This window comes from Phyllostomus hastatus, unplaced genomic scaffold (genome assembly GCF_019186645.2).
Source record: "Phyllostomus hastatus isolate PE091 unplaced genomic scaffold, TTU_PhHast_1.1 phas_contig_86, whole genome shotgun sequence".
Classification (NCBI taxonomy): Eukaryota; Metazoa; Chordata; class Mammalia; order Chiroptera; family Phyllostomidae; genus Phyllostomus; species Phyllostomus hastatus.
Genome location: NW_025333977.1, coordinates 42,937,340 through 42,963,521, shown reverse-complemented (window position 1 = coordinate 42,963,521; position 26,182 = coordinate 42,937,340). Strand labels below are relative to the sequence as shown.

Genomic DNA, 26,182 nt, shown 5'->3' with positions numbered 1-26,182 from the left:
CATTAACTAGTTTCTAAGACCAGTATCTTCTGCCTGTCAAGTTTTTACTTTATTCTACTTCCCCAAACATATGCAAGTAAGTTATACTTTAAAACCATTACATAAAAGGAGCACAAAATATATATGTCCCAATGACAGTGAGAAAAATAAAATGACCCATAGTATTACTATAAGCACATAGGTACTGACTTAAATAAAGAAGATTCTAAAAGATTGAATTTTAGAATTGTTGACAAGACACCTGAAAACACACCTTTTAAAGCAAGTCTCAGAAAATAATTTTGGGTGGGTGTTTTCCTCACCACTCCCTCCCCACCAACCAAATATTCAAAAGCTTATACAAAAATGTAAATATGACCTTCATGAGAAGGCCTGGGACACTGTGCATACAGTGAATTTGGGTAGCTAGAAAAAATGGATGAAGACATATTACAAAAACTAAAACTAGTCCTCACAAAGAAATAAAAATCAGTAAAATCACTTAACATTAGAGGGTCATTGGCATCGTTCCAGAATTCAAATGAAATACTGAAAACAGCCTTGGTTCTGTGAGTCACATCTTCCTCTAACAGCCTATAAGTAACCTCTTTAAAGATCTTGAGTTATCTAAACATCTGTGATATATACAAAAAGCTAAAATTAATAAAATTCTAAGCTTGGCTGAATAACTGTTGAGCTTATTTTTAATGATGTCATCCTGCAAGGCAGACTTTCTTACAAGTCTTTATTCTTAAAACGTAAGGTAATAAGGCATTGCCTACAGTTTCAACATTTTTAGGACAAAGTAAAACCAATAAAATGTAAAAGGCTGTGGCAGATCCCTGGAAACAGAATATATCACTAAATTCATGGTAAGAGTAATCTAAGTAACCTGTATAGATACATGTTTGAGAGTCCTAAAGTCCTGAGATCAAAAGGAAAAAGGTGTTAACCCTGTTCTTCTTCCTCATTTTCTACCCTCCTTTCCCCAGGTCTCTCTTAACCCTTCTGTCCTCTTCTTTTTCAAATCGTCTGGACCTCAGTTGGGATTTCTTCAGGTTTCCTTGCCCTCATGCATCTTCACCTCCCCTAACTTAATAAATGAGGAAATGCATGTGAAGTCTTTTACAATTATATGATCTTGTCTCCAACTATATGCTCCTGGTTTTTAGAAGTCGCATCCCACTACAGCAGAATGTCGCAGGACATCAGAAAATCCATGTTCAGCCCCAGGTTTGCCACTACTTAATTTTGGGACTGTGAGCAAATACTTTTCAAAACAAACAGAACTAAAATGTCCTACTATAAAATTTAGGCATATAGCTAACTAGTATAATCAACTGTGGCTGTAACTTCCTACAGTATAGAAAAGGTACTTCCGTTTTCCCACATATTAAAGCAAGTGCAAAATTAAGTAGAAAAGGTTACCCAAGACATTTACCTCATAGTTCAGTTCAAATTTTTGTTTCAAAATTGATTTGTTCAAATCAAATCAAGGTAGAAAGGTAACATTTGCATTTACTTTATGTATTACTTAAGTCTCCTTTAATGAGAAGCTTCCCCTACCCCTTTTCCTTACAATTTGATAAACAAAATTGAGTTATTTATCCTGTAAAATGGACCACATTCTGGACTTGGTTGACTGCATCCCCAAGATGTCCTTTAACATGTTCCTTTATGCTGTGCTTCTCCCTAATGGATAGACTTGGGGGCTTGACCACGTTCAGGATTTTTCTGGCAAGACACTCACAGGTGTTGCTGGGTACTACTTTTTGCTGAGTGGAAGGAACATCATTAAGACTGAGCAGCAAATTCAGGTCTTGACATCCTGATCCATTCATACAAAATTCTTCATCAGCTTTTCCATTAATAGCTTTTGCAGCCATTCATAATCATTGTCTAAGCGCCTGTTAATTATTTAGGAACTGAAAAACAACACCTCTCTAACAAGACTCTTGCATTCATTAACTGGAATAATTCTACATAGTTATATAGATTCTTTTCCCTTCAATTATCTAATTACCTTGGGTAAGGCAGGATAAATGTTTCTTTCTCCCCAAGTTACCAGTTTTCAGATAGCCTTCCAAATATGACTAAATTGGTTTTATTTTCTGTTATCACTTTGAATTCGTAATTTACATATTTAATGTGTTATAATCCATTTTTGTTATTATGCTTATTGATAATCAAATTACTCTTGGTATAGAGCCAGTGATTCAGAACCCTTGCAGTTGGATTTTGAGCTTTTAGTGATATTGAGGTATTACTGTTAATTTTTAGATATAAAATAATATTGTGGTTTTGTTGGAGAAGAAAATGTCTAATGTGTAAAACACTTGAATTAAATATCTCCAGATTTTTTTCAAAATAAGCTGGAAACAAGTAGGTTGGAATATCTAAACAAGCTTGACCACATGTTCTGAAGTTAGTATTAACCACAGTTTACTACTTACTGTTTCTCATATTATTCTTTTGTATACATTTGAATAATTCTATAATAAAGTTTATTACCATTTTAGTAGTGAAAGTTAAAAATGTCATGATTACAGAAAAACAGAAGAAAACAAAGTCCAGCTCACACCCAGATAGTTTCTGAAAATTATGTCAAAATAAATGCAAGAGAAAACAAATGACTTATCTACATAACCTCACTTTTCACTCAAGAAAAAATTTAGATATTTGAAGTTAAGAGATAGTCTGACAAGTATGATTCTTAAAGTATGCTTTATTAAGAGCATTAAAGTTGCAGAAACAACTTTATATTGTAAAGGCACAGGGAGACAGTTCTGATAAAATATTCAAATTAAACAGTAACTTACAGTACAAAAGACAACTTTTAATAATGCACATACAAACCCCAAATGTCTGATTCAAAAATATTTTACTGCATCTATTAATGGGCAATGATTAAAAATATAAATTGCTGCTGTATAATAAATATCTGATAGTGAGTATCTTGATAGCAAAGTGAACAAAATATTTATTGCTTTTCACATACACATTTTTCCCTGTAATTTGAAATTCCTAATTCTTCTACTATCTTCTCAACCTTTTTCCAAAGATAAAAGAAATTCCACATAATCTGGGGGCAGTGGAAGGGGAATGGCAGTTTTAACAACTACCTAAAGAAGCAGTCACCACCAGTAGCTGTCTTCTCACTTCATCTCCTGCAATCATAGTCGCTTTCAAAAAGATGTTTGCTGGACCACAGAGAGGCAACCCCTCTGTGATCAGCATCCTAAGGTTTGTAATGAACACTTTATCAAATATAAAAGGTGCTCCGTTTTGAAAATGTGTATTTTGTCTGAAGCTTTGATTAAGAGGCTTGAATGTCTGACAAGTAATTTTACCTAATCCCCTCAAAGTTGTAAAAAGCATAGTAAAATTCCTAGCACTTAAGTGTTTGAGGGCTAGTTGATATACGCAACATACTGATGTATAAAAGTTAACATACTGCAATCTATTTTATAATGAAGAGATCTTACCCTTCATCCAGTTGTAAACTGGGATTACCTTTATTAATAACATCCTGCTCTTTTTATAGCATCCCAGTTATAGATGGTACAAATAGAATTTCCATCACAATAGCAAAATAACATGAAATCATCTTAACGTAATGAATGCTACTTCAACTTAAGATATACCTACATGAAAGTGTTTGATAATCACTGTAAATTAAGTTAACCATGTCATGTTCAGTGTGGAGCAGCTAGTCATGTACCTGGCAGAGCTGATGTTCAATAAATAGTCGCTGAATGAATGACAAACAGAAGGAAAACCTGGCTTTGGTTGTGCATATTTTAATCACTTTCTGATTACGAATAAGGTCAGTCTAGAACTAAATACTGCACACTACAACAAACTTTGCCAAAAACAAAATTAATGATTTCAAACAGAAAAATATCACTGTTAGTGACAGTCAACACATATAAATTTTAACTTTTAAAATAGTCCACAAATTTCACATTTGTTCATTTTTACCCACATATTTAAATTTTGATGTTTGATGTTTAACAACTGGGTAGTGAAGACCAAGTTCAGCAGACTGGCTAACTGTCTGCTTATAGTAAAAATTACTACTTCATCAAAATTTATGAGGCCCGATTAAACTCAGATGATGACTACCACGTTAATTTTTGTCAAATCTACTGATGAATAACAGGCAGAATATCTTTAAGTTATCTATACTGAGAAGCAGTAGCTTACCTTTTGAACATAAAATAACTAGGGAGATTTCAATTTAATGATGACAGAGAAAATATTGGAAGTGGGATAAGAATGAGTAAGTGACCAATTTAAACTCTAACCATAGGACTAGGTCTAATATTTCTTTGGCATTTGCATTACTATCTTGGACTAGAGTTAACATTTTAAAAATACTGGGCTTTTCTTTCTCTCAAAATTAACATCAAGGTGGAAGTAACTAATATACTCTTATTAAAGCCTTTAAAGGGCTAAATGACATTTTGCAACATATGCCAACCTCATGTTTAGTGTATACCTGTAATTATTGGCATAGTGATGTAACTGCTAAATAACCTCAAATGATCTCATGCAATGGTGAAACCACAGAAGGTGGTAAGGAAAGTATTTACATAACATTCAGCTTTCTGAAAAAACATGGTAAACCTGGGAATCCTGCCTTAAGTTAGTATGTACCGCATAGCACTGAATGAAAACTAGCCCAAATTTAAATGAACACCTACAGTAACCTGAATATGTAAGACTGAATAAAACACATGAAAATGAAAAAAAAACCCAAAAAACCAGAACTATACATTGGAAGGAAAAAGTGGCCTATAAAACAGGCCAATCTAACTTGACATTCAAAGAAAATGTAAGAGATTCACAAAATCATGATAGTAATGCCAACTAAGTCAAGTACCAAGTACCCTTTGATACACAAGCCATTGTAACTATCAGATTCATTTCCAATAGCTTAACAAGATTCTTTAATGCACTCAGGCATTCAAGGGGTCAAAGCAGTCAAAGAAAGCTCAAGTCTGCAAAGTGTAAGAGCAAACTTATTTGTGGACGATTCAGATGATTTTTGAAATGATGTCTTATTTTGATGGATGCAACGTAAGATCTATCAGTGCACGTTTATCATCCTCTGAATGTATTACTTCCAAATTTCCTTTTTCTAGACCGTTTTTGTTGGTTTAGAATTAGCCAGTGCTGTTTAAAGGGAGAAAAGTTCACCATAGACTACCTCACATTGTTACTTAATTGTGCTAGGTATTCACGCAGCTCCTTAGCAGCCTGGAACCTGCCATAGCGCTTCTTTGGATTAGCACACTCGTCCAGCAAGGCCTCCAGTCGGCCCTCTTTGGCGATTTCATTTGGTGGGTCGTGAAGGAGCCCTCCAGAAGTGCCACGCCAGGTGGCATGTCTGGATAAGAGGTTCTGACAAACAGCATAATAATTGTGGTCCACAGTGGCACGAGCACAAAGAATTTCTTTTGAAAATGATAAGCAAGCTTCCTTATCACAGTCATCAAACTTGCTTTCATACCATACATCCCAATTTTCCGGTTTATCTATAAAAGAAGAAAAAGCAGAAAGAGAAAAATACATTTTAACAGTTTTTATTGCTTCCCAAAATATGACAATTCACTAACACAGTAGCATTTGTTCTTAAAATTGATTATGATTTCAAGCATTTAAATATATTAATTTATATATTGATACAAGATTTATTGTGAGCACACAAGTGCCAGGCAGAAGGATCAGATGAGATCCCTGCTACTGAAGGGGTTCAGTAGGGTGTCCAAACTTTTGGTGTCTCTGGGCCACACTGGAAGAAGAAGAGTTATCTTGGGCCACACATTAAATATACGAACGCTACCGAAAACTGATGAGAAAAAAGGTTTTAAGTAAATGTACAATTTTGTGTTGGGCCGCATTCATAGCCATCCTGGGCCACATGTGGCCCACAGGCCATGGGTTGGGACACCCTGGGGAGAGGGAAATCTTCCATCTATATGAAGTATCATACAGTAGTAGCATGGCACAGGGACACGGAGGACGTGCTACTTCTGCCTTGGGTTGCTGAAGGCTGCCTTACAAGATAAGCAAGCCTTAAAAAAAAAAAAAAAAAAAAAGGAAACACATCACTCTAGGCCTAGGGTACAGTATGTGCAAAGGCTGGATTTAAGAGACTGGTCCAGCTAGTTCAGGAAAGAGTAAGTTCACTATGGCTAGAGTGTATGAGAGGTTTGGGGAGGAGGTACAAAAGAGACTAGAGAAATATGTTGTATCTTGTGCGGTTATGACCATGATTTGTTTTACAGAAAGATAATTCTAGGCGAAGACTGGAGGGACTAACACAGTGACAGCAATTAAAGAAGAAGTCCAGCCCTGGCTGGTGTGGCGAAGTGGATTGAGCGCTGTCCTGCAAACAGAGAGGCTGCCAGTTCAATTCCCATTCAGGGCCCCCGCCTGAGTTTTGGGCCAGGTCCCCAGGCAGGGGCATGAGAGAGGCAACCTATCGACCTTATCTCTTGCACATCAGTGTTTCTCTCTTTCTCCCTCCCTTCACCTCTCTAAAAGCAAATTTAGAAAATAAAATAAAATAATGAAGTTTTAATAGAAGAGGTAAAAAAAAAATCCAGATTGTAGAAACATTTGTGACAAAAATTAATAGGTAAGTATATGAGCAAAGTTTAAGGTTCTAATTAGATGACAAGGTAGACACTATTAACATGATAGTGTTAACATTTTATATATAAATACAGAGTAAATATGAAGTGGTTATGAGGTATTCAAATGAACATATAGTATATGCAACTAAAAACAAACTCCAAACTCATGACTGAATTCAGAAGTATAGTACATATATTTAGAATGCATCAGCATAAAAGACTTGATGGAGCCAAGAGAATGGGTTGATTGTGTTGGAAAGCATGTTGAAAGCAAAGGAGAAAAAGGACTGAGGGCAGAACCTTAAAACTTAAGGGTTTGTCAGAGGAGAGGTTAGTGAAAGAAACTCATTCATTCGGCAAGTAGTTATTTGAATGCCTACTCTACAGCAGGCAAGGGTGTCTAATGGTAAACAAAACAGATTAGTATGCAGGGTTCCTATCCTCACTGGCTTACAAGCAAGTAAGTGAAATAAGAACTAAGCAAGTAAATAAAGAAACATTACGTATCATAAATTGTGAGAAATGCTAGGAAGGAAACAGTAGAAAGGTTTACGAAAGAAACACCCTTTTTTACTGTTAGATACAGTGGTCAAGTCTCTCTGAGAGTTAAACTAAGGCTTGAAGGACAAGTACCTAGCAGTATATGGAAGAGAGAGGAGGCATTTTAGACAAAGGAAACTGCACATGGGAAGCCCAAAAGTGGAAAGGTTAAGAAATCTTTAAGGCTACTATAGCTGAGACATTGAGGGCAAAAATGGAGCGGGGAAATTTAAAAAAGAAGCACATTATTAGGGTGAGTCACACAGATCAGGCCCTGGGAGGGAGTTTGAATTTTACTGAAGAACAATGGGAAGTCATTAAAAACTCTAAGCAAAGGGGAGATAAGACTGTTTTTTTTTTTTTTTAAAGGAACTACTTAAGCTGAGGAAAGCCAAAGTAGTAAATAATTTCAGGAAGTTGTTACTAATCAGTGACTTCAGGAATTGGCCAATTTGGTGGTTGCTAATGGCAATGCAGACTTCTAAGCCAGGTTTTAATGGCTGAGGGATGAACAGAAGCCCAGGAAGTAGAGAAAGGCAGAGTAAGCAATACTTTTAAACACAGTGGAAAAGCAAGGGAAAGCAGGAAAGAGTCTCGGACAAGCCTGCACACAAGAAGGTAAGAGGAAATGGATTGTGAGGAGGAAGGTGGGAGTTAAAGATAACCAATGCAGCAGGTTCAAACACAGGCTGTGCTACTTCTGAAGAAGAGGGGATGAATGTGTACTGTTTTTACTAACGTAGAAGCTACAGGCAAGGAGGACACTGATGGAGATGCCCCATCAAAACCTGCACTTCCCTGTGAAGGAAAATAAGGTCATTTACTAGAAAGTTCAGAAAAGAGGGTGAAAAAACAGATGTGGCCTTTTGCAAAGTGGCTAGTTAGCCCTACCAAGAGCCATTTGAGAAGAACTGGGCAGCGCTAACGAAGACCTGGAGCAATGCTCTTTGTGTGAAATGCAAGAATACAGAAGCTACAGGTTATATTCATTCCAACTCAGGAATTCATTGTAACATGTATTCCAGAATGTCCACATCAGTAAAACTACAAAAATCAATTTACAAACACTGGAATGCATATTTTAACAGTTTAGGCAAGTTGGTAGAATTCTGGGAATATAATAGAAACCAATGAATTATGCACTTCAAGAAAGAAAAGCATGGTGCACATACTGCCGCCACCCTCACAAATGAAGAGGTAAGTGGGGACCAGCACTCCCACCAAGTGTTCACCCCACAGAAGGGCCTAGAGGGCAGTCAGGATATAACCAGGAAGCAATCTGGTGAGTGTGGAACCAGAACAAGGCACTGAGAAAACCAAGTATGTAACAAGATCGAGCAAACAGGGTCCACTTAATATACTGTTGTTACGTTCAAGGTGTTCCCCAGGTGCCACAAACTTTAGTCTCTGTTGATGGAAACTGCCTCATATGAAGGGAGGGGAAGGAATTAAAGATATAACACGCTCACCAAAGAGTAACAACTTCAGTTTCTTTTTACTAAGTAAATTAGTTATAGAATTATAGGCTTTGTCCCCAATGCTTTACAATTCCTAAGGCATTTAATTTTAAAAACACTTCAGACACTCTGTGCACCTACACTGTGAGGAGCTCACAAGTAAACAGTGAGCAAAGTTTTGGGTAAGAGGTAACACTGTCAAACCAGGCTAGAGATTTGCAGCGCCAGGAATCACCTGCATGATTAAAACCAGTGTAGGGACCTCACAGAAGAGCACGGAAAAAATAAGTCCTCCCTGAGAACAGCACAGTCTTCCTGGTAGCCTGTAACTTGTATATAAAACCTAATTCTGCATTAGACTCCTAACCCACAGAAGACAGCAGGCCATGTAAGACAAAAACAAAAACATGCATATACACACACTCAGAGTGTATCTGAGTCTGAATGAGCCAAAAGGATATTTTACTAAACATGAAGAAACTGTGACTAAAAATATGTGTAATAAATCAGTATTTATTTACTAATACTTATCAAATAAAGAAAGATTCAAGATTGCTACCTAAAGTGAAAATCACAGATTTGCTTCACACAAATGTAAACATCATTTTGACATAGAGGAAAAAAGCATACAAAAACAAACCCAGAAGTTATATACTTACTTTGTCTAATTAACCTTTTGTCAGCAACCAAAACATTTTCAGCATCCACAATGATTACCTTCCCATCTCTAGGACCAACTGCAAAATTGTCAAAGCTGACATCCAGGAGGTAGAGTGCAAATTCAAAGTCATTGTTTGTAAGTTGCTCTGCTATTTCCATTAATTGCCAAGCGAGGTCAACTCGTTTCTCCCATGGTGCATTAAAGTAGCTCCACAGTTCTTCTCCAACGTAATTTACAGCCACCATTCTTCCACAAGCTCCAAGATACTTTGCAAATGGCCAACCTTCATCAGATGGAAAACTCTACAAAAGAATTATTTTAATATTGTAAGAAATGCTAATGAAGATATCCTAGGTCTATCCCCAAATACTCTCAGTAGAGATTTCATAGGCTTGGGATTTTCTTGTTATAGTTAATATTCAACAGAAAGGAACTTAAGTTTCTTTTCTAACTCATTCCATTACTATAGATCTGAGAACAAAAATAAATAGGTAACTTTACCCGATAAAGCTAAAATAGAATAAGTATTGCTTATCAATATCTCAGAACCAAATTGACCAACCAACAAGAAAAAAGACACTCATTTATTACCAAATCTAAAAGTATGAATGCTTTCCCATGCTAAGCGAAATAAGCCAGGCAGCGAGAGACAAATACCATATGATCTCACCTTTAACAGGAACCTAATCAACAAAACAAACAAACAAAATATAACCAAAGACACTGAAATTGAGAACAGGCTGACAGTGACTAGAGGGGAGAGGGGAGCCGGGAGAGAATTTCAGGGGAGAATGGGAAGGGTTTACAGGAAAAAGTATAAAGGACACATGGGCAAAAACTAGGGGCGTGGGAATGGGAGGGTGGTGGGCTGGGAGTAAAAGGCAGAAAACTTGAACAACAATAAAAAATAAAATAAAATAAATAAAACTGTTAATGCTTTCCTTTAGCTTTTTGATTTGTGTTAAGTACAATCAAGCAATCCTTTCTTTTGACTGGGCAGCACAGCAGACCTATTATTCAGGTGCATTTACCAGGCACCAGGCACTGTGTGTGCAATGCTGGCAATAAGAATGAACTAAACAATCTCTAAAATAAAAACTTTAGGAGACAGGTATCAGACAAGTAAGTATAAATATAATTGGTGTTAGTTACTAAGAAGTGGTGCAGGCCCTAGGGGTGGAATTCAGAGAAGGATTCTGGGAAGCATCTTTTAACCTGCCCTCAACAGCTGGTGAAGAGCAATCTGACATCCTGTGAACGCAACCTCTACTCCAAGTCCCTTTGGTTGTACCACACATTTTCTGTTCACCTTTAGCCCAACTTCAGAATTATTTATTCTCCCATCTCGAAGTTTTCTAAGAGATTTTATAACTACCAGGAGGACTAATATTCTAAAGCAAAAATCTTCCATGACCATAAGTAGTTTTCAGGTTAAATAAAATGATAGGTTTTATCTGAGGTATTTTCCTTTAGCAGAGCATCTTCCTTAAATTGGAAAAAGGAAACTCTGAGAACATGATATTTATTCAAATACTGCAGGAGAAACAAAGGAAAGCATTACAAAATAGACATGTAGCCTACTTCTGCTAAGTATCAAACAATCCACATATATTCAAAGAGCTGGAGACGAGGCTCTTCTTGGACCCCTCAAAAAAATAAGTAGCATTAACTGTAGCCTGAGCTTTCATAAATTTGACAAAACTCAACAGTCTCACATTAAAATGCTTATCAACTTTTAAAACAAGATTTTTAAAACTCAACTGTATCCAAATAATTACCTATTTTCATGTTTTCTTCCTTTCCATTCTATCAATTCACAATAACTACTTGTTTATACACATAACATTTTATTTTTATCTTCAGTTTTGTGATAAAACACTAATCATATAAATCAAAAATTTAGATATAATAGCATGAATCTTGAACTACAGTAAGTGAATTGATTCAGTTTTAGTTCAGAGAAAATATTTACTAATTCTTTAGCAATTAGGAACAAGCATATTTTGAATCTTATATTTGAGAATTTTTTCTTTCTTTTGGGCGCTGGGAAAAGCAACAGGTTGCCTCGTGTCCAATGTGAAGTGCAAGAACTGTTTGCTAACCACATGTTTTCAACTCTTCCTCCGGATTTAAATTAACAAGAGTTAACTGTTTCCCAGAAGTTTTCATTTATAAAGTCATTGGCATAAAAAGTAAAATCACTAAAAATAAGTAAGTGTGTGAGATTATATAGTTTTAACATGCAAAAGTAAAACAAAACACTCCTCCATACAATTCTGGTATATTATTCACATTCCATATTGTAAAACAGACACAAACATATCTTTGTGAAAATAAAATGGTCTTTGACAACAGGAGAAAAGGGAACCCTGCCAACGTCTGCACATGTACAAATGTCCCCTTGTTTTTGGAGCTTTTCCAACTGGCAAACAACAGTCAAATATACACTTCATTACCCAGGTTCCACACAGAAGAGGATAAAATATATGAATAAATGTCACATTGAGCAACTTTACATCCATGTAGTGATTTCTGACAATGCTAACTGAAATCCTGCTGTGCCTCATTTTAAGAAGAGCACCACAATTCTTTCATATAGTTTGCTGCCTAAATCTTTTAGAAAATTTTAATAAGTTAATTTATACCACTTGCTCATGACAAGAATTTTTCATTATATAACAACCAAAATCATCAGATTTCATTGATGACAACAATTTTATTGAACACACTGCATGTAGTACAAAAAAATGCTCAAAGAAAGCCAACGTAATTATAATTGTATTTAAAAGAATTCGGGCTTAGAATTAAAGTTACCATGGTCAAGTAGTTTGAGAGACAAAACTTTAGATGTTATGGCTTGGATTTCTTAAGTATATCAAACACCAAGAAACACAACTTCTTACTTCCTGACTCCCAAACTCCCACAATGTACAAAATACAGTAGCTAGTAAAAATAAGTTGACTGCTGCAGTCCACACTTCTTAAATTTTGAACCAAATCTTAAAATCAAATTTTCAAATTGCCTAGAACAACAGGCACATAGTTTAAAGTAATTTGAAATAAAATGTGTATATTTTAATGAATTAATTACAACTGAAAAAACGTACAAAAACTTTCCAGTTGGGAAGGAGTTTTTGAATGTATGTCATAAAGATGTAAAGTTTTTAGAACTAAATACTAGCTTAATATTGTATAATGGCACAAAAGTTCTATTACTCTATTTTAAAAGAAAATACCTACTGTGTATTACTATCAAAGTAAATATTAAAGATGGGTATTTAAGTATTAGCCAAACATAGTTAACTGCTAAGACTTAAAAAAATACTAAATGCATTCACTCTTAATTTACAAAGTAACTATTCTGAAGATGAAACATAAGATAAATCACCATGTCTAAGTATTTTTTTAACAGAAAACCATAAGTTACTTCTTTGATATCATTAAACTCAAATACTAACAACATCATATGCATTAACAGTAGCTTAAAAACAAGATTTTAAGAAACAAACAGAACCACTATGATCATCTTCTGTGTTGAAAAAATAAAATGAAGGTGAAATAAAATGTCTACTATCAAGATAAGAAAATTTAAATTACTTTATATTCTTCATGGTGTATAATATCAAACTCCGTATTTAAAAAACAATATAGTATGTAGTAGAATAATCAACTTAAAAATCAAAAACCTAGCTTTTAAGGTCTACCTTTACTTCTGCATCTCACTAGCTACGTGACCCTGGCAAAGTCAAAACTTTGTATCTTCCTCTGTAAAACTGCAATAACATTTGTACCAACATACTTATCAGGGCAATACAAGGAACAAAGAAAAAAAGGTATGAAGTATTATTTGTAGATTTAATACTACTTTATAAAGAATTGCTTACAGAAACATTTCAATACTTCTTAATTAAATCTGTTGAATAAAAAGTCCAGATATTTATCAAGAGATGTGCTTACTTTGTTATCACCTACCCAAAAATTATATACAAATAATGAACTCCTTCCAAATATAGCCAAGAACCATTAAATTAGAAATATACCTTCACTGTCCTCTAGCAGTTTCTAATTTACAGTAGGATATCTAAATTAGTTATCAGACTTTAAAAATGCTCAGTGTGGTTGGGAACCGGGTTGCCTGAAATCAGAAGCTGTAACCCCGGGTAAGGCTGAGGGAATGACCTTGGAACTGTAAACCACCAAGAAGACAAGCTAATCTCCCTGGCAGGAGTGCTGCTTCTGCTACTTCATCCATAACTGGCCCCCAATGCTTGGTTGGTTAGCCAATGATGGGTAAGATTCCCCAAGAGTGGAATGACCTAAGATAGGCACGATCACATGGGAGGCCCCCAAGGAAGGACTTTGGGGGCTACAGCAAAAGGGGGTGATGGACCCTCACTCCTTGGCTTTGACATAGCCTGAGTCCTCATCTTCTGGGAGGAAAATATCCTTGGAGGAAAATCTCCTTATCTCTTGGTTGCCTTAGTTCCCTTGCTCCACCTAAGTCTGAAACAGTGACAGAGGGTGGTGCAACCCTGTGCTGAAAAGGGCGGGTTCCCCAGGTGATCAGGCCTAAGAAAGAATATGTAAGATCCTGTGAAACCTGCTTTGTTTAGAATGCTCTCAGTTGAATGATAAGGGTCCAAGGAAGAAGTAAGTTTGTTCCTCAAAGTTTTATAGCTCTTTGACCCTGACTCAAAATAGGTCCTCAGACTTCCTTGTTATTTATTGTTTGATCCTTACTTCCTGGCAATGAATAATGAGCTTTACCTCAATTCTTATGTAAATGAACCCAATAAAAGCCTGCTCAGGCGGGAGAAGGGGGGGCCTCTCCCCTAGGAAGGGTGGCCATGGTGCTCCCCACTAGAGAGAGTGGCCATTCCATTCCTACTTCCCCACAGGACCTGGTTGTCTCTGTGTATGTTTTTCTCGTGTTTCGACGAGCCATCCGCAGCGTTCCGCGGTCAGTGCCAGTCGGTGGTCGAGACACAGTGCTCTGAGAAATATATAGGGCATCCACAAGTACTAAAAATATAAAATTTAAAACTTGCTAACTTGTATACACATAAGTACAGCATTATAATTTGTCATTCACTGAATAAGTAAGTAACACAAAGTAAACTTTCAATGCTGAAGTAACCTATCACCTATCTACTGATCAAAAACCAAGTATCACATTTATGTAATCAATAAAGAGGATGTGAAACCTAATTCTAGAGTTGGAAGGCACCTGAGTTGTAAATCTAGTTCAACCTTATCAGCACAGTTGAAGTGATTCACCTAAACTTACACAAGTAATAAGAGGCAAAGTCAGGCTAACACAATCTCTCAGTCCAGAATCCTTCTGTTTCAGAAGTATTCATATTTTGGAAAGGTAACAGTGGATGTATTTCACACTCACATTACAATGCCTCCAATAGGCTGGGGCAGCACCTCACACACAAAAAAAACATATTATGCTGCAAAAAGAATGTAAGTGTATTCATTCCAAATGGGATAAAGCACATAAATTACCTCATGGGTTTTCACATTTTTTTAAATTTTAACAAAACCTATTTTCACCTACATTTCATTGACTACTATAAGCAGCTGAAGTATAAAGCAGTGAGAGAGTTGCTGTGGAATGGAAACACTTTGAATTAAAAAATCCTAGATCTAGCCTAATTCCACCATGAAATGCTAACCAAACAGTTGTAAATAAAATATAGTCCTTGTTCTCAGGATGCTTTTTTAGCCTGAGTTGGGAGGATTATTATTCAACACAGGTAAATTATAAATGATAGAATTTGTTACAAATTAGAGAAAAGGAATATATCAAGGCAGAGTAGAGACTTCTTATTAGATTGTGTGGTAAAGGGCAACCTGTCTAAGGAAGTGCTACCTAGGTTGAGATCTACAGGATGAGTATATTAGACAGACTGAGGGTGGGGCAGGAAGAATTTTCTATGCACATGTTAGAGCCAGAAACTGTCTCTTCAGAATTGGCAGAAGGGCACAAAGAAGGAGTGAAAGCCCAGAGCATGAGGAGTAAATGGCTTGAGGTACCGTAATAGAGTTTGGAGAAGGAGGTAGGGCCACATTACGTTGAGACTTAAGAATAAAACACAAACTCCTCAACATGGCCTACATGCTATAAAAAATCCAAACACTGGGTTGGCCAAAAGGTCCATTTAATTTTTTTCTGTAAAATAAAAGACACATTTTTCACTTTCACCAGTAACTTTAGTGATTTGGATATTTTGAGTATATCAGCTATCTCCACTATTGGCTTCTAGTGAGTAGATGCCAGAGGTGCTGCTAAACATCTTCCAATGCATAAGACAGCCCAACAGCAAAGGGTTGTTTGTCCAAAATTTCAATAGTACCAAACACCTCTAAACCCCTTTGACACATTCGATCAGTCACAGCATACTCTTCATAAACAGCAGTTTTTTTTTGCATTTCTGTTGCATTTTTACCTTTCTTCAAATAAGATAGCATAATGTGCTGAAAATGTTGCGTATTTTCCATCTTTAATATTAAAATGGCTGCATAAAAACTCACCAATTTTTATAAGTTTCTAAAAAGATTTTATTTATTTATTTTTAGAGAGGGAAGGGAGGGAGAAAGAGAGAGAGAGAAACATCAATGTGTGGTTGCTGGGGGCCATGGCCTGCAACCCAGGCATGTGCCCTGGCTGGGAATCGAACCTGCGACACTTTGGTTCGCAGCCCACGCTCAATCCACTGAGCTACACCAGCCAGACTTTATAAGTTTTTTTAAAATGCACCCTGATATGAGAACTGCCACAATACAATCTAACAAAACTGTTTCGAATGAAGTTCGAGACAACTAAGCACTACTAGAGTCATGGTACGGAAAAAACTAAAACTTTTTGGCCAACCCAATACATATCAAAGCTTTAACCTTCAGAAATATCTTACATACTAGAATTAACCAGTATCAAGTTTTTAAAATATCGTAATACCTTTTGATCAACAGACATTGCTCTACCAGGTCGTTTCACTCTATTATGTCAGAACAGAGTCACGAAAAGAGGAGGCATGGAATGTATGAGTAAAAATACATAAAACATTACTTCTGGGCTTTATTCACTTAATTACTTACAATGAATGGCATGTAAATGAGGTCAACTCTAATGTGCTTGTGTTCCATTACTTTTTTCCTCCTTACATAACCAAAAGTAGGATTTGCATACTAAATTTCAAAGACCATAATTCCTTCCATACAAAAACATAAACTATTTTATAGTCATTTATTACCTTACAACATACCATTAAAAGGAACATAACTTTGCAATTTGCCTAAGGAAGAAATGTGTCACAAAACTGCTTTTTCTTTTAAAAAGGAAATTCCTAGTAAAAAGAAACTGACTTAAAAAGAAATCTATCAATAATGAAAACATATACTCTAAGATCTGATTACAGATTTTCAACAGAACTGGCATTTCTGTGAGTGTGTGCACAAACAAGTTTAAACTTGAGAACACTTCTACATATAAAATGTTACCAAAGGAAAGAAAATGCATAAAGGTTCAATTTAAGTTTAAAAATTATTTTTAAAAGCGCAAATTTGAACAAAATTCCATTGTAGTAATGCATGTTATCACAGCTGTTCATAGAGATTAGTCAACTGTACTGGTGACAGACTAATGTGTTCACAGCTTTGTGAACTGTCTGGAGAAGGAATATAGTAAAATTACTGGGATAATTTAATGGTTCCCTAATTTTTGTTAAAATTACTCTTAAGACATTTGTTCTTTAACTTATACTACCAAAATCCATTGCAAATACTGGAGATTCAATCTCAAGATTTTCAACTCATAAGATATGTTCCATTTATCTCATTAAATGGTTTTCAGAATGCCATTTTCTACCCACCTAGATTCCAAAAACATTAAGCAATGCTTTGAAAATAGTAAGGTTGTGTTATTTCACTAAATATCATACCCAACAGCTCTATCTAAAACTGGAAACTAATGTCAAAACACATCAACAACAAAAAAGCTACCTATGTTTAATAGAAATAAATAATCAGTTAAAATAGCTTAAAAACACTCTCCCCCACCAAAAAAAAATCACTTAGCCACAAATTTTAAATATGCATAAATTTACTTGTCTCGATTGACTGTTCCTTACCTACTCTGACAACCAACAATTGTGATCCACATTTCTAAGTTGAAATATACCTATAAACACCATAGTCAAATATATTCCCACTAAAACAAAAATTCAAAGAAAGAAAAAAAAATAAGCCCAATATCTGGTTCCTTTCAACAGTCTGTCAATACTAACTTCCCTGGTTCCTTTAAAACAAACTGGATTAACAAGGTCCTTCAAAAGAATATAGCAAAATACCTGCTACTAGCACAGTATCTCTCTCTTTTAAATACCTGGTGCCCAGTTTTAGATTTGTATTCCTACCGTTGCCTTAAATTTAATACAACCAAAACAAAACTCCTGGGGTGCCTGTATCCTAAAGCCACTCCTTCTCTGGGCTTTCATTGTAATGAGGACTCCTTAGTCAGTAGTTGCTCAGACTGAAAACTGAGGTAGCCTTCATCTTTCTCTTTCCCTCATACCTTAACACTTTAGTAGGTCGTCAGCTATTTCTCCAAAATATCCTGGCTCTGACCATTTTTCATAAACTCCACTGCAACTATCTTAATCCAAACTACCAAGCTCTCTTCCTTAAACTAGTTCTCTAACTGCTTAAAACCAATTTTCTACAAACCTGACCCAGTTAAAATCACTTCTAGTGTTTCGCATTGCTCTGAAAATAAAATCCTAAATTCACTACAAATGGTTATAAGGCTATACAGGATACAACCCTTGCCTACCCTCCTCTGTGACCCTATATTCTACCATATTTCCCAATTCCCATGCTTGATCCTGCATGGAAGCCTCTTCATTTGCAGCACCTCTTGCCTAAAAGCCCTCTGTTCTCAGAATTTAGCACCACTGGCTTTTTCTCATCATTCACACCTCAGCTAAAATATAACACTCTTCCTGACCACCCAATTTAAAGTATTCTATTCCCAATCCAACTCTTCATATCACAGGAGTCTGCTCTGTTCTTTTTACACGATGTAAATTTTAAATCACCTTGTTCTTTATTTGTTTGCTGTCCACACCTAATGCCCCAGAAAGCAATAGTTGTACAAAATGTGCCTTGTCCTGTCAACTTTACTGTATCCCAAGGGCGTACAGATCAGCTCCGGGCACTACTGGGCAGAGCCACACAGTTCCTGTCAGGTCTCCTCACTTCATCGTCAGAACTCCAAGTGAGCACTGGAAAGGCAAAATATGAAGACCCTGAAGCAGCATACCTACCTCTGATAATAAATCTTTTAACAATCTGTCTCAGGAATGCCTGTAAATGCCCCAAACTAAACCTGTATTTTTAAAATCATTCATCGGTGTACTAAATAGAATTATTAAGCCATAATAATGATTTACAGACAAAAATTATAACTATTTGCTTTGTGCCACTGAGTCCTTAACTAAACCCTGTTTCCAACAATATTCATTCTATTCATTGTACTTCATACGGCACAAATCCCTACCCCCCTTCTAATTACAATTCCAAAGAAACTATATGGCTTGAAGCAGCAGCCATATAGGTATTTATGACCTATATGCATGTAAAGGGGGTGACATCTGAACGTTTCCTAAAGAGTAAAATTTACATATTTCTAAGAGAGACATCAAGATAATGTCCTGAAGAACTTTTCAACTACTACAGCTATCTAAAAACAAAATAAGGTAATTTACAAATAATAATATTTTGTTTAAAAACTTTATATTTGAAGATATTTCGTGTATGTTATCTAAATAATCCTGTTTTCTTTAATCTTTAAAACAATCCTGACAGAAATGTTAACATTCCCATTTTACTGATTAAAAATCCCTGGCTCTTATACATTAAGTGACTTGCTCGAAGCCACCTAATCACTGTAAGGTAGTGCAGAATGTTCCCTCAGTACTGTCACCACTGCTCCTCCTCTCCCATCTATGGGCAAAATCCCACTTGTCTTTCAGAGCTCAAATCCTCCATGAATTCTTCCCTAGGATCCACTGCTATGAAGACACACCCAGATACCCTTCCCTAAATAAGTTACCTAATAGAGTGTATGTCTTGCTTGCAGCACTTACTGCGTGATATTGATTACAATTATTTACTTATCTGCTACACAGTAGGCTCCTTGCTGCCTAGAAAGACCCTTCCAACTCAAATGCCTTAGATCAGTATATTTGTTCTTCAAATAGACTTCAGTTCTTCTGACTCTAAGTCCAGGGCTGTTAAGCCCAAAGAGCTTCCAGCTATTTCACAGATAACTTCTATCAAGAATTTGTTTTTACAAAAGGCATGCAAATTGGATAAAATACAAATTCGTTACATAATTTAGAACCTTTCCGGGTCTATGACCAGGATGAATACATAACTACCCTCACCTTACCTTAGTAATTTATAATCTTAAGACATTTTACAGTTATATGCTCAAGTTCACTGTATGTGTAGGAAAAAATGTAGGGCTTATATTTTAAGGCCCCATTAGCTTAATGTACATGAGTGAAAAGGGACAAAAGAAAAAATGTCAGGATTCTGTGAAGAGTCAACTTGGCAATGATGGCAATACAGGAAGTAAGCAAGAGACCATAAGCCAAAAAGCCAATAAAACAGAGAATAAAAACCAGTCTGAAGATTCCCCTGGGAAACTGAACACCCATGTCCAGAAAGCAGATCCCCAAACCTTAAGCTTTCTATTTCCACCCCTCAACATGCTTGAGGAACATGTGCTGACCCATGCAGCGGAAGCATGAAAAGACAAAAAAAAAGAGTTCAAAGATTAGCAAAAGTACAGGAAGAGTCTCAGAATTAATCATGGTCAAAAGATATGGATTAAAGTAGGCCAGGGTGTCAAATGATTTTACCCCACTAATGTGGAAGTCATGCTTTCCTAAGGGTTACTGCCTATTTCTATGGTCTTTCAAAAATACAAGTCTCCCTCTTTTTTGGATCTGAGGTACACAGACTTACTTTATTATTTTTGTATGCTTTTTCACAAAGGACATTCAAGTGTCAATGAAACCTCCGATAAACAACAACAACAAAACCTTTTAAACTTAAGCTTATGAATTTATTGGGTAAAAAGTGCTCTGCTCAGAATTACCTAGTCAGAACCATCTCTGAAGCTAAATCCTGGAATGCAGTTACTACAGCAGCAGTCAGGTGGAGAGCAGTACGTGGTTCCCTAAGCTTGAAAAGAAGTCTGGAACATCCTTTCTGAACTCTATATAGCCCCACAAGATCCTTGGCTACCTTTACCTCCATATGTATTTTTTTCATATGTATTTTCTATAAAGGCAGTTTCCAGTGTTTGTTTTGTTTTAATCTGATTTTATGTGTGTAAAAATTTAGGGGTAGAGAGACCAGTGTGAAGTAAGGTTATCTATCTATTCTGTCCTCCAACTTATACCCCTAGTAGGGACCAAGTCCCAATGCCTCCAACCCCCTTTTAGAAGAGCTTAAACTCACAAATTAAGGTCAAGCTCAGAAGAGAAGTAGAAAAATAATTATTTCTGAAATCAAGAGTTTGAGAGTCACAGGACACTGGGGTTCAAAAGGACAGAATCTAAACCAACAGTCTCATTTTATAGATAACTAAAATGGTCCAGAAAAAAAGTTTATCAACCTGTAATTAGCTAAATGACCATAATATTTTGTTTACTTCAGAAACTACAGCATAGGCAGTACACCTAAAAATATGTTCTTCTCCTGTAGAAATGATTCTTAAGTATAAAAACAACGAAGTTTCCTATAAAAATTCATCCTATATAATGTAGGACTGTACTAAATCAATGCAAGTACAGACATGGTTGATAGCAGAAATTGTGACTGTTCTTAAGGTGATCCATATCCAAAGAAGCTTCAAAACAGATGATCAAATGCACTAAAGTTACTTTTACCTTATTTAATGTCTAACATTTATTGAGGGCTTACTAGGCATCAGGCACTATATGAAGTGTTTTGAATGTATCATGCCATTTATAGGAATTAAAATGAAAGTTTAAAATGCATGGCTTAAATAATGATAGTGACATACTATAAAAATTAATGAAGTCCTATTAAAATCAGGATTCAGAAACTTAAGGCAAATAAAGTTCTACAAAATGTAACAGTGAAACAAATTCCCAACTCCACCTCCCTAAACAGCCAGGAGCTTCTCTGTTTCTATAAACAAAACCATCTTCACTATCTCCAGGGGATCAAATCGGGAGAGAAAGTCTGGACTTCAGGAAATCCGACATTTTTCTCCCACACACACAACTTCTGTAAGTTCAAGAACAGGTAAGTACAAATACTGGTAGAAAATTTAAAAAGACGGTAACAGAAAACACGTTGCCATCCTGCCAAATGCTTCAACACCTCAACTTTTGAATATTCCAAGAATGCTATTACACAATATAAAATCAACAAAGTCCTTCTCCCCAACTTTTTGCATAGTATTATGACATGCTTGTAATTAAAATATACTTCTTGGTAAAGTAAAAACTTGAGGATGAAAAGAAAATATCAGAGTAGAAGATGAAAGCATTATTTCTGTGGTTTGATGTTTATAAAAACTTTTTAGGAAATAATTCTGTAACAGAACAACTTTCCTCAGAGCTAGAGAAGCTGCTGTATGATAGTAAAACTATCCAACAATGGAAAGAGTTGTACTTTCATACCATTTCAAATGGGAATTCTAGATTACAAATCTATATAACCATAAGTATGTTTATGATATCCCTTACAGACATTTAACATCTTTCAAATGTCCTTTAGGAGCATGATAGAAACTTCAACTTGTTACTGTTTCTTAGACTCAGAATACGCAAGTTTATGGTTAAATTCATATATTTTTTTTCAATTCTTTCACTAGTACCTTATCAAAAAAGATGTTTAAATGTTTATTTTGGAAACATATTTACTACACTGGAACTTTTGTTAAGAGTTTGACAACGTCAGCTCAAAAGGCTTTTTCTCCATAGTAATTAATTTTTAGATAATATAACAGGAAAAATCGAGTTTGTCCCCAAAAGCCAAAAATTCAGTAAGCAGCTCCCTCTCCCAGGAAAAAGTGAGTTCTTCTTTAAACTGTAAAATACACACTTGTACACTTATAAAAACACTTTTAAAAATACATGAGCCAAAACATATATATATATACAAATAGAAAGCCAAATTCTGGTGAGTTTTTCTATTATCAATATTCCAAAAGGAACATAAATAGCTATTAACAGTTTTACAGAAACCAGTATAAATACTAAAATTGTATACATTTGTCTAGATAACAAAAAGTAACATCATAATTTGACTTAATGTGTTAACAATCTTTGTACTTGATCACAGAATTTTGAGATTTGTTTTAGCGGTTTTATACCATCAACATACCTCAAGTAATAATTGTCCACATTTCTTAACTCACTAGTTTTTACCAAAGATGAAGCAGTTCTGTGAAGAAAGCAGCAGCTCTATGAAGATTGCTTATTTAAAAAGTCTTCTTATTCTACCTGCTTGTTAACTAAGTAAAAAAATAAGCATAACAAAATAACTGATAATGAAGAGTGCAATTTCTATTTCAGAGTATGTATAGAACTGGGTGGCCTGAATTAAAAATGCATTTACAAATGCCAGTCAACAATGCTGATATGTGTATTTCCTCACATACTAAAAACAAACCCTCCCACCTATACCTCATCTATGGATACCCACTCATTCAGAGAAACTGTGTCACTAAGTTTCAATTACAAGAATATAACTGATTTTTAAAAAGAGTTATCATTAAAGATGAAAACAGAGAAACAGTTATTTTGAGGGGAGAGTTAATCAGAAAACAAATACAAGCGCACGGCTATCTCAACTATAAAGTAAACTGAATATTCCAAGACGACTTCAAACTTCGAAAAATAGAAAACCTTCCCAAATAAAGCAGGTTTACCTTAGTGTAAATCAAATGCCAAAGTTTTTCATATTCAAATGCTGTATGTTTAGAAAGAACTACATACATAACCCATGATGTTCTTAAAATATTAGTTTTAATATTAAATGTTTCTTATACCTCAATACTCAATTACTACCTGATTAAAATCTTTAAATAATCAGCCACTATTATAAAGTACAAAAAATGTGTATTTACTATTACTATAGATTCTTACTAAATTTATGAATCCCAGAGAATTTGAGAGACTAATCTACTCAGCACACTACAATGCTAAAGTTTTCTCCAGGGACCATCTTGCTAACATAACCATCTATTTCTCAAAGAAAAAAAGGCAGTTTAAATTGTTTAAAAAATTATCAAGTCAAATGTACATATCATAAATAGAGCTTTAAACTTTTGCAGCTGACTAGTTTTAAAACTACCAAATAAATGTCTTCAATGGACATTTAACCATTTCACTGTTAAAGAGAGCAGGGTTTAATATACAATATGTACTTTAAATTTGACCTACCATATACTACATTCTAGCACACCTTCAAACTTACCAAGACCCACACTAAAAGATTTGTTGAACGCTAAATATTTATATTGTGTTAAAATTATTTGGCCGAACTAATCAAGTGAAACTGGTTTCTCTTAGCTAAGTTGGGTAACAGAGTTTGAGAAAAGAAAGCAACATAAATGAACATGGCACATCACTAATTTGTTCAACCCTGTACAAACTCCCCAGCCATCAGTGACATTCTTAAACAGCTCAGAAAAAGCATACATTATATCAAAATTACTTGTGATTGATTTTAAATCATGTTTTTCCCTTGTACTGAAAATACTACAACAAAACTGGTATGGAAAAAGAGCAAGTAACTTTCCCTGAGGTTAGGAAGGATCACACTCCCACAGTTGTAACCACTATCCAAGGACATCCCGCTAAAGCCGGGTGGGAATGTGTAGAAACTCAGTAACTACTCCAAAGGTGAACACAGATTTTTGTTTTGGGTTGTTTTTTTGTTTTCTTTTTGGCTGTCGCCAGTAAAAAAAAAGAACTCAATCTACTCCCCTAAAAAGCACGTTTGTTTTCAAAAGAAAGAGAGTGCCAGTAATTCAACCAGAGGAGAGGTGAAAATCTCCTTCCCATTTCTAGCCCTGGCCTAATATTTCAGCTTTTTCCTGCAGCCAAATACCAGACGACCAGGGCAGGTCACAGGAGCAGGATGAAAATGTCCGTCTTGGCTTTAACCTCTTCAGCCGCCAAGTGGAACGAAGCCTTCCTTAACTTTTCCCTCTTCTTAAATCCCACCCAAAGCAAGGATTATGATTAACCCCGCCCCGACCACAGTCCCCATTTTGTGCCCCTAGCTGCCCCAGCTTGCCCCCAAATTTGCTTTTCCAAGGATCTGCCAGGTAAATGAGCTGAATAAGACAAAGACCAACTGTGGGACTGAAGTTAGCCTAGCAATGCATGTTACTAAACGGGAGAGGAAACGCGGTAAAGAAACACTTGAAAAGAACTAAAACATGTCCAAGGACTCGTGAACAGACTGCGCCGTGGAAATGCAACCCTGGAAGGATAAAAGCAGAAAGGCGAGGAGGAGAACAGAAGAAAACTCACAAGAAAGACATTTTGGAAGCACACCAGACGCGCTCCCTCTGGCGTTGAAAGATCCACTATCAAATCCTTGACGCGAGGCGTCTAGGTGACAAGAGCAGACTTCACCCGCCAGGTCGCCCTCTGCAATCCCGTACAGCGCTCCGGGGACCCCAGCGCTGGCCCTCTCCCACACCTGCAACCTGGCCCAAGTGGGCCGGGACTAAACTGGGGAACAAGCACCAGAGGAGCCACCTCTCCCGGCTCCCGCTCCCTGAGCGGCCCCTCCCCCAGGCCGCCCGGCCCGCATTCGGTACCTACCTGTAGCACCAATGGTTCGGGGTTGAATGCCAGGGTCAGCAGCAGCTGCATGCGCTCCGAGTCCTTAAGATTGCGGAGCAGGAAGCTGCCCGAGTCCTTGGTCTCCGCGTAGCGTCGTACCAGACGGTCCAGCAGGCGCTGCGAGGGGCAATGCACCAGGTCGGACCAACCCTCCACTGCCTCTGGCGTGAGCAGCCGCACGTCGCCGTTCAGGCGCGCGAACTCGGTGCGAGGCATGGCCTGGAGCAGGTCACAGCGCGGCCGGCCGGTGGCCCGCTTACAGATGCTCTGGTCGAGCTGCGCCAGCTCGCGCTGCGAGCCCAGGCGCTTGAGCACCACGCGCCGGCGGCCGCCCTCGCGGGGCTCGCCGTACTGTGCGAAATAGACGTTCTTAACGTTGAGAAAGTCCAGCAGGCGCAGGCGGCCCCACGCCTCGAACACCACCTGCCCGTTGAGAAAGCGGCGGCACCAGCTTGTACCAAAGCACGCCGGGCACTTATTGAGCTGCAGGAAGCGCCGGTCGGCCAGCTCGTTGCGCTGCCAGGAGGCGAGCAGCGACGGCGAGTGCAGCACCATCAGCACCAACAGGCTGCCCAGTGCCGCCAGTTTCAGCGAGCGGGACAGGCGGCCCAGCTTCGGGGGCACCAGGCGCCACATCCCGCCCGCTGCCCGTCTGCACCCGGAGGGCGAGGGCACCCCCTGGGCGCCCCCGCCGCGCGGAAACCCGGAGAGCTACCCGCAGAGGCCCCAGACGGAAGAAGGACCAGGGGCGCGGGCTGGGGTAGGAGGCGGAGTAGATGTGTAAGCCAGACCGGGAGCGGGAAGGAGCTGACCGGAGCAGACTGCGACTTCTTCCAGTCACTAGTCTCCACAACTCTCAAGCTCCCTCCTCTAAGCTCCCCGCCCTCCGACTCCCGCGGCACCTCTCCTGAGCCAGCCAAGTTATAGCTGAGCGAGAGGGGGAGGGCGCGCGGGGACACGAAAGCCGCGGGCGCGCAAGCGCACTGCACG

At 37.2% G+C, this 26,182-nt stretch overlaps 1 protein-coding gene across 1 annotated transcript; it reads right to left on the bottom strand.

The window, feature by feature from the left end:
* Positions 1 to 2,684: 2,684 nt before the first annotated feature.
* Positions 2,685 to 25,961, bottom strand: DIPK2A (divergent protein kinase domain 2A). The gene is made up of 3 exons (XM_045851250.1): positions 25,172 to 25,961; positions 9,280 to 9,583; positions 2,685 to 5,519 (listed from the first exon to the last, which is right to left on the bottom strand). The coding sequence occupies exons 1-3, from the start codon at positions 25,826 to 25,828 to the stop codon at positions 5,188 to 5,190; spliced, it is 1,293 nt and encodes a 430-aa protein (XP_045707206.1). The 5' UTR covers positions 25,829 to 25,961; the 3' UTR covers positions 2,685 to 5,187.
* Positions 25,962 to 26,182: the final 221 nt, after the last annotated feature.

Excerpts from the sequence above, each read along its gene's own strand:
- DIPK2A (XM_045851250.1), bottom strand. The coding sequence starts at position 25,828 with ATGTGGCGCCTGGTGCCCCCGAAGCTGGGCCGCCTGTCCCGCTCGCTG. Across the intron at positions 9,584-25,171 it reads CCGAACCATTGGTGCTACAG|AGTTTTCCATCTGATGAAGG; the intron begins GTAGGTACCGAA and ends ATTCTTTTGTAG. Across the intron at positions 5,520-9,279 it reads CAAAAGGTTAATTAGACAAA|ATAAACCGGAAAATTGGGAT; the intron begins GTAAGTATATAA and ends CTTCTTTTATAG.